The following is a 9,095-nucleotide window of genomic DNA, read 5'->3' as shown; positions in this document are numbered from 1 at the left end:
GAAAGAAGCTACGCGACGATCGGGCCTCGGTTTCGAGAGTTCCGGTTGCAGCTCCATCCACTATTTGCCTCTTTCTATTTACTCTGTTCCTCGTTTCTCCGCGTGTTCCGTTCCCGCGTTCGCTGTCCCTGCCTGGAAAACCTTCGGGCAGCCACATTCGTAGGAACTCACGGAGCTGCGCGATTAACTGGTTTCGACTTTGCCGGCATCGTAGGTAGTGGTATCTTTTCGCTGTCCGGTTCGATTTATTTATCCCTCGCTCGGTATCGCTCGAGCCATCGAGAGTTCGAATCGAGTAGCGGCTCGATGGAGGACAATGCGACCGGGTAGCTGCGATTTCGCCGTCCAAACCTAACGAGAATCCTCGATTCTTTCCTCCCGGTAGCTTCTACCGAGTCCTCTGCCCTCGGAATTCCATCGAAATTCGCGTTTGCGTTACGATAATTCTAAACGTCGTCGGAAGCTTATTTCCAGGCCTGTTTCTCCGTTATTCGGGCACCTGGATTGCTAACGATAGCGTGACCGACCAGGCGATTTTCGATAGGAAAGGATTCGATCGTTTTCGCGAACGAACGGACTCGCGAAATCGAACGTGAAGCGTCGACCTCTGTTTCCGCGGTCCGACAAACACGGTCCCGTTTCCGTTCGTCGATTCCGCGCTTATTTACTCGGACTAGCGTGCACGCGTACGGACGCGTATGCATATAACAGGGCGGGGAAAAGACTGCGCGGGCTGCTGCAACGGCGGACAAAGCGTAACCAGCGCACAAAGTGGCTTCGATTTCGGGAGTTCCGGGGTATAGTAGCCGGCGCTGTGCACTCTCCTCGAGGCAACGGCATGACGCACATCAAAGATGCGAGCGTGCCGGGTGACTGTACTCTGGGTTCATCGTTCTCGGTTATGTAATGTTCGACCGTATGGTGCAAGCGCCTCGACGCTACTCGTGGCGCTAGAGTTGTCGGACGAGAGAAGCACGATATACAGACACGGGCCGCACCGAATCCTCTTCGCTCCAATACGGTAGTCGGCCGCCTGTACGGACGATGCACGGACACGCGTGCACACGTGCTACGCTCACTCGCGCTCGCTTGCACGCGCGCACACGTACGTCCATATATAGCCGCATACACACGCGCGCGTGTAACAAAATACACTCGCGCGCGCGTGCATACGTGGCTGCGTACTCGTATACACACGCGAACGTATTTAAAATATACGTATGTATTATACGTAATATATAATATTCGCGATACCCGCGACGCTTATATCGGTTACGTACAGAGACACACAGAGACGCGCGTGAACCTCGTTTCTCTCTCTCTCTCTCTCGTCTCTCGCTTCGACAACCTCGCCGATTCTCTTCTTCCTCCCGCACCAGCGCACCCTCGTCCGTCTGTCTCGCTTTAGCGCCCTCGCAGCACACGATATAGACGCCGCATTACCGAGCTGAGAACGAAAATAGAGGGCAACGGGAGCCACTGCAGCAGCCGCATTTCTACTCTTTCTCTCCGTTCCATCGGGTCAGCTTTCCTCGTTCTACCGTTCGTTTCCGACTCCGTTTCCACGCGTTTCCCGACCTTTTCCACGCAAGCGGCCAGCCGAGCCCCCGGGGTGGATTATTTTGATTGGTACCGCGCGCGCGCGCTAGATCGCTCCGCGAGAACCCACGGACAGAGAGACGAAGCGCGCGTGCAGAGCTGATCGATCAGCTTTAAACCCCGAGACGAGAGAATTCGTCGCGCGCCTCGAGTTCCGCGTTCGCGACCAAGCGAGTCCGTGAGCGCGGCCGGTGAGCCGCGATTGATTTAGGGGTTGCTACGCGTAGGGATCGGGGTGTATTCTTGGTCGAAATCCAGGTTAGAAGGCGTATAAATAGGTCCGCCTGGAAATCGTTCCGAGGAAGCTCGATGCGCGCCGCGATCTTCGGCCCTCTCTCGATCAGCCTCCCTTTGTCCTCGTCTTCTCGATAACGTTTTCAACGAGCTAATCTCGTTACGGACAATCGTCGGGTGATTTCGAACGCTTCGAATCGTTCCAAGAATAACTTCGTTTTGCAGCGTTTCGAGGGAAACGTCTCGTTAGCCGCGTCGCGAATTGCCGCTCGTCGAGGTACGCTCTCGGCGATCGTGCTCGCGCAGCGCAGTCGATCCAGCGGAAAATCGGTTATGCGCCAACTGCCGTATCAACTGTTTAGGCCACGGTGGAAAAATTGGCAGCGCGTACGTGGCACATCCCGGCCCGTGATCTTCGCGGGATACAACGCACCGCGTGCTCGCACTCGGGCTCCCATGGCGTCCCGTTCGATACACGATCTCGCGATCGATCGGACGATATCCTGAGCCCCGTTCGATGCTCCACGACCACGAGTCGCGGAAACGGTTCGACCGATCGTTTTCGACGAACCACTGTGTGAAAAGTTGCCGCGAGTCGGCGAACGATAACGGCAGTGTGATGCGAACTGTTGCGCGTGAACGATCCACGATCAAAAGCGGAACGATCGAGCGTGGATAAACCACCGTAATATGTGTTCGATAGTGCGTACACCGAGAGAACTGTTGGTGGATTTTAAATGAAACACCCCAGTGTGGAACGTAAATGGAGGGAAGTCTCTCAACATTCGGTGGGCCAAGTTGGGGGGCGGACAGTACGAGTCCTCAGCCACCGGAAACGTCGAGAACCAGGCTGCCGGTGCAGACTCCCAGTCCAGAGAATACCCTCTTGGACGATCGTAGGCTCCAAGTCAATTCCATAAGAGGTACTCCCCAGGCCACGAGCAACTCCGCTGCGAGAAACCGTCGTTTCTTCCAGTTGTCCCGTATTCCGTGCAAACAGATCGGCCCCCTTTACCCCCGATAACGCGATTCTCTTTTATTTATATCGTGCGAGGAAAATATCTCGCCGATTCTCTTATCCCGACGATTTTATCTGAAGCGTGCGATTATGACATTCGGAAAGTTCAACGTACGCTACGCTACTTTCACGAGAAAGTGCAAAATAAAGCATCGACGAGAGTTGACGTTTCTTTCCTAGCTTTTCTTCGTCTTCCAACGTGTTACTTTGACAATCGCGTATCCGCTATCGACTGTGACACACGGATAAATTCGCTGCTTCTTATCTCCTCGTTGTTTGCCTCGAATTTCTTGTCGTCCAGGCGATTTCGATGGGAACGCATCCGGGGTAGGCAGTTACCATTCGCGGGAACACTTGCCGGCGCATGACGCGTTTCTATTTGAACGTGTTCGCGTCCCGAACTGTGACTCCGTTTCCAAACGTCGGTCATGGTTTCCTCGTGTCCCATTATCGCGAAAAGACGCGAAATTTCCCACGAGTTTCGTCGGTGACCGGCTTATGATACCATTCGAACATCGCGATGCAATCCGTTTGGTATTGTCTCTCAATCGAAAGGTTATCCATAAATATACTATGCGAGAACGACCGATGGTGTGATGAACTTCGCCGCGCCAGGAATAAAGTGGCAGCATATAAAACGCCGGACTATTCGGTCTTTCTCTTTGACACGCCGCGCCATCGACGGAATGATGGAATAGTAAATAAACGTCTCGAATTGATGCAACTTTGCCGATATTCTGGGTCGAATCGGCGACCATCGGCAAACTATATGGAGAAATAATAGGTCATCCGGCAAGTAGCGCGGTTTTTCTGCCGGCCGAGTTTAAAACGACGCGAGTCCTCGCGATAAGACTTTTACGAAAGAGGAATAGGAAGGTTAACGGAAGAATGGCAAACAGTAGTATAAAATCGTGGAAAATACGTCGATTGCTTGTTTTCGACCAACGCGATACTTTCGAGACGATTTACCAGGAAAATGAGCGACCTCGGTGCTCCTTTCGATTAATCTTTAACGCGTTCACCGCCATGGTGGTCACCGGTGTCCGACAATACCGATTTATTAAAATTTATATTATTTCTTTGAAAATTTGAACAACGTAGATAAGTAGAGAACTCTGAATAGAAAATATTAATAATTTCCACGATTTTCCTTTTCTTTGCCATATTGTTATATCGTAAGAATAATGGAGATTTTATCGTGGGCCCCTAGGAGTACCATACGAAAAGTACGTGACAATCAAAATGTTAACCTAGTCGTGAATTTTTCTAAACAACGAGTGGAAGAAAATCTTTGCGACGTTCCTTTTGGAAAGAGTTAACACGTTGGCTGCTATGATGGTCATCGGTGACCGGTGCTTGTCTCCTCAATGGGGCTATGGTGGAGACCAGTGTCCGACGATATTAATTTTTTAAATTTACGTTTGTCTTATTCCAACCAATTTTTAAAAATTTAAACGACGTGAATAAACAGAGAATTTTGAACAGAGGATATTAATAATTTGCACCATTTCCTTTTCGCCATATTGTTTTATAATTCGTCACTATATCGTAGGAATAATTGGATATTTTATCGTGGCCCCCTGAGAGTACTATATAGTACCATATGCCATATACCATGGCAGACAAAGTGTTAACGCTTTATCTCGCTATTCACCCGCCATTAATTATTCGAAACTTCGAAGCTCTCGAACGCGTAATTTCTGAATCGAAAGTTTCGCGCGTAAGCGAATAAAGGCAGAATGAAACTTGGAAAAATTTGCTTATCGGCGAAAAGGAAAGGAAGAAGGTTTGTCGATAAGAAGCGGGAATCGATATAGATGAAGCAGGAGAAACGAAAGTAACCGGGGGCTACGCATGCAACACGCGACGAGTGCACGCGTCGACCCTCGATTATCGTATCGGTTTCGGATCGGCACGTGAACTAACGGGGAATTTAACGTTTCCTTTGTGCTTTCAGCCCAGATCGAAATAATCCCGTGCAAGGTGTGCGGCGACAAGAGCAGCGGCGTTCATTATGGCGTGATCACCTGCGAGGGCTGCAAAGGCTTCTTCAGGCGGTCCCAGTCGTCGGTCGTCAACTATCAATGTCCGCGGAACAAGAATTGCGTGGTCGACCGTGTAAACAGAAACCGGTGCCAGTACTGTCGGTTGCAAAAGTGCCTACGCCTCGGCATGTCCAGAGATGGTGAGTGCATATCGTTGATTCGAGCCACCGTTTTCTCGGAGAACCTCAAGGTTGCCGGGGACTCGCGTTAGTTTTAGAGCCTCTAACGAGCAGCCTAACGACTGCCGCTTGGAAAACCATGTCGCTCCGCGGCCAATTTATTCGCGGATGTCTCTCCGTCCATCGGTCGCAACGTTTCTAATAAAAATCGAGCAAATTCCTATTTTTCGCTCATCATCGATACTCGTAAATTACGCGGGAAACAAAGGGAAAGCGAATTTGCTTTCATCGGGCCGGTCGAAAAATGATTTCTTTGTAGTTGAATAAATTCTACGCGATGTGGGGTCGATCATGGGATTTTTTGGGAACATCTTTTTACTTGCGTGGTCCTAGACGGATAGGCCAGTTCTAACCTAGACATTTATACAGTTTTTCCACCGTTTGCACTTGGTACTATTTCTTTGCGTTATAACTCGTTAACTGATTTCCATGATTTATTCTTGCTTTAAAATATTCGTTATTTCGATCTCAAAATAAAGGGTTCTTGAAATAATTGTATCGCGAATATTTCACGATTAACTTTCAAATTTATTTGTCAAAAAGTTTCAAGGAATATAGATCTTCGGGTACGTTTGCTTTCCGCGTGCTCTTAATTTCGCGGTTGGCTTTCGAAAGGGTTTCGAATAGGGGCGAGCGATGTTTCGATTTTTATTAGCACCGGTAAAGAAACGGTAGAGAAAGCAATCGGTAAACGAACGGACTGCGCGATAATAACGACGCGCGAGTGTCGCGCTAGGAGAGAGCCAGCGACGATGCAACAAATCACGAGCTTCGATATGAAAAAGGAATTTCTTTGTTTCCAGCGCTATCGCTCGTTAAGTTACGCGACACGTGAACGTATCCGTTGGTTCGTTACGCGTACTCGTGCGTTCTGTTCCACCGAATATGACAGGCCGATAGATAATTGCGAAATAGAATTTATATCGCGACTATCCCGTTCGATATTCCGCTTTTTCTACCCCTCCGGTGTCGCGACTCGTATTCGCGAATACGGATAGCGTGTGCCGCGTATTTGCGCGGCTTATGTCGTAATACGTCGATTTATACTTCCGATACGTATTTCTTTCACCGTCTCGTAAAAATCTCGTTTCCGCATACCGATTCCGCGCGCGCGGGCCTTCGAAAAAGCGAATTTACCGAAACACTTTTACGAACTCGAGTATAGAAGAAAGGGAAAAAGGAAAAAAAAAAAAAAAAAGAAAAAAATAGGGAAAAAGAGAGAAAGGAAGAAGGGAAAATACAAGTCCGTGTTTCGATAACGCAAATTGCCACGTATTATTCCCGAAGCGTGGTTCTCCATGAAACGACGTTAAAGCGGAATTTCGAGCTAAAGCCAATTCATCGGGCACAAGTGGCACAATGGACAGATCGTTGCGGATATATTTGGGAACGTTTCGGTGCTCGAACGTTTTACCAATTTTATTCGTTCGGATCGATGGAAATTTCGCAAATTTACGTTCCACGCATTTCCATGGCGACGTCACTCGTAAACATTGGCTCCGCGCACGGGACTGCGAGCGGGAGGGAAAAACAGAGGCGGAGGAGCAGCGCGAGAGAGAAGGCTAGAGGAAAATAGAGAAAGAGCGCGAGAGATGGAGCTCGTCAAATCAGATACACGGGGATAGCAGCGGCCACGCGTGCCGCTCGGGGTGTACGACCCTTTATCGGAGGCTGTCCAGCCCTCCTCTCGACCCGTCCCTCCTCTGCCTCCCGACACCCCCGCACGCTTCTCTCTCCTTCGCTCTCCTTCGCTCTCCTCCCGATCCAGCTAGGCCTCTTACCGCGTTGCTGCACCTTATCGGACCCCGGGTACTTACGCGAGATGTCTTGGACACGTTTAACGACATTCACGCGCAACCGTCCAGGCCCGTGCTTCCACGACGCGGTGGCAGGTAGCTTTTAGACCTCCACGTGCTTCCCAGTCTTTAGCTTTATCGCGCCAGTTTCACCCAATCCAACGCCAACATTTACATTGAAATTTCTTGCAATTTCTAGGATGAAATCAAACCGTTTAGCGGGCAGGCAAGTAATCTCTGTTCAATTATATAGCAATAGATATTATATAAAGATTATCGTAGGTGAAATATATACACTTACGCGAATATTAAAAAGCAGATGTTTAAACGCGCCCTTATGAATTACAAGACTTCAAAGCATTCTACATTGTTCGGGATTTGAAACTGACTGCTGCAAGGGACAGCAGGCCCTTTAACCATTTGCACTCGGCGAATTTTTTGGTAACAGGATTTTTTTCTGGCATGAAGTCTAGGATATTTTTAAAATGGTATAGAAATTAAGCCATTCCAATCGTCGTATCGTAATTTTAAATTCGATGTATCGATTAACAACGATTTTCACAATCCGATTATACGACGACCGAGGGTCGCCTCTCGAGTGCAAGGGGTTAAACCCAAAAACCGACCCCTTGATGCCTGCATAGTATCGAAGATCCTTGAAATCCAAAAATCGGTATTGCCCTGCAACCTCTGGCAGACCTGTCATCATTGTCGCATGACAAAATTTTCATTTTTCTCGTCTCTTCCTTCCCATTTTCTTTCCTTGTTATGTATTTACCTTAGACTTCCCTTCGAATTGGATTTTAGTCGAGAGAGAATTTTCAGGGAAGGTTAGTCTTTACGCGAGTAACTCAGGGGTCGAATTTCGAAACCAATTTTGAAATAAATTTTTAATTTTAACGAGTTACCCAGAAAATTGGAGATATTTTTATAAATAAAGGGATATTCTCGTGAAATCATTCGAAATATTATGTATTCTACGTTTAACCCGGAATCGTGGTGTAAAAATTCGCGAACCCCTCGGTTTCGATGGATTTCCCGGTCGTAGCGATATGAAAGCTGTCTATGAACATACTTTTATAATTAAAGGGATATTCTCGCGAAATAATTCGCAATATTATACGTTCTACGTTTAACCCGAAATCGTGGTGTAAAAATTCGCGAACCCCTCGGTTTCGACGGATTTCCCGGTCGTAGCGATATAAAGGCGTAATTATTGTTAAAAGGGGGATCATCCGTTTTGAATTTCCACGGTATGCCGAAGCACGTCTACGCGCGTTCAAGTGCTCCATGGAGGCTGTTTCCACGGTTCGTTTTTGCGAGTGCTCGTAAAGTTTTTTAATGAACACTCGCTGAGTTTTCAGGTTTCTGCCGGCAGATAAAAAGCCACGTTCGATAAGTAGCAGCCGAAAAGCAGGACATTGCGGTCGCGTCTGAATGGAATCGCAGCTGCCTTTGATACGAGGAAACGGACTTTGTCGCCGATCTAATTCCTCATCTCGCGTTTTCGCGCTCCCACGTTGCGAATCGCCATACGTTCCGCGAAATCCGCCATGCAATTTCGTAAATTATTTCCGGTGAAAAATTCCCCGAAATTTCTTCAAATTTTCCTCGAACTCGCGACAGAGGGCAGGGCGAGGTCCTCCGAGGTGGAAGTAGCTGGAAATTCCGATAGGAACGAAGCCGGTTAGATTAGCTGGATCAACAGAGGTTTGGAAATATCATTCTAATCGCGTAGCTCGGTTCTTCGATAATCGGCCGTCTCCTCGCGAGCCATCGTTTGCAAATGCTCGATAAGGATCCAATCGGTCTTCCTCTCGACCGTACGCGATGCTGCTTATCCGAGAACATCCTCCTTTAATCGACGGATTAAAATAGCATTTATCGAGTGACCGATCTGAAATCTCCGCGTTTTTTTGTTAATCAGTCGTTCACCTCGGCTCATGATATTCGTGATCGTGCTCGAATATCTCCAAACGAGATCTCTCGTCGACTCTCCGATTCTTCGAAAAGTATCCGCTCTTAATTTTCCACGACGTTTTCTGCGAGCTCGTTACCGGGATTTTCCACGGTTACCTGCATCGGTTTCAAATTTCGCCGCTTTTCCATATTACTCTGCCTAAAAACCCATTCTGGAAAACACGCGCGAGCCGAGAGCGAGGGAAAAATAGAGGAAAAGGATCGGTGTAGGGTTTCCTAGCGTATAATACGCTGATGGGTTGGG

General features: G+C 48.3%; 1 protein-coding gene across 2 annotated transcripts in view; it reads left to right on the top strand.

Moving 5' to 3' along the window:
* The window catches only part of Hr3 (nuclear hormone receptor 3 ROR-beta), a 74,472-nt gene that overhangs the window by 47,401 nt on the left and 17,976 nt on the right, over positions 1 to 9,095 (top strand). For both annotated transcript variants that reach the window (XM_017906521.1, XM_017906528.1), the window contains exon 2: positions 4,809 to 5,036. In XM_017906521.1, the coding sequence (XP_017762010.1) occupies positions 4,809 to 5,036 (228 nt within the window). The remainder of the gene's footprint in view (positions 1 to 4,808; positions 5,037 to 9,095) is intronic.

The sequence above is a fragment of the Eufriesea mexicana genome, unplaced genomic scaffold (genome assembly GCF_001483705.2).
Source record: "Eufriesea mexicana isolate 0111107269 unplaced genomic scaffold, ASM148370v2 scaffold4744748466, whole genome shotgun sequence".
Classification (NCBI taxonomy): Eukaryota; Metazoa; Arthropoda; class Insecta; order Hymenoptera; family Apidae; genus Eufriesea; species Eufriesea mexicana.
The sequence above is the reverse complement of the archived record's forward strand: the minus strand, read 5'-3'. Positions and strand labels throughout refer to the sequence as shown.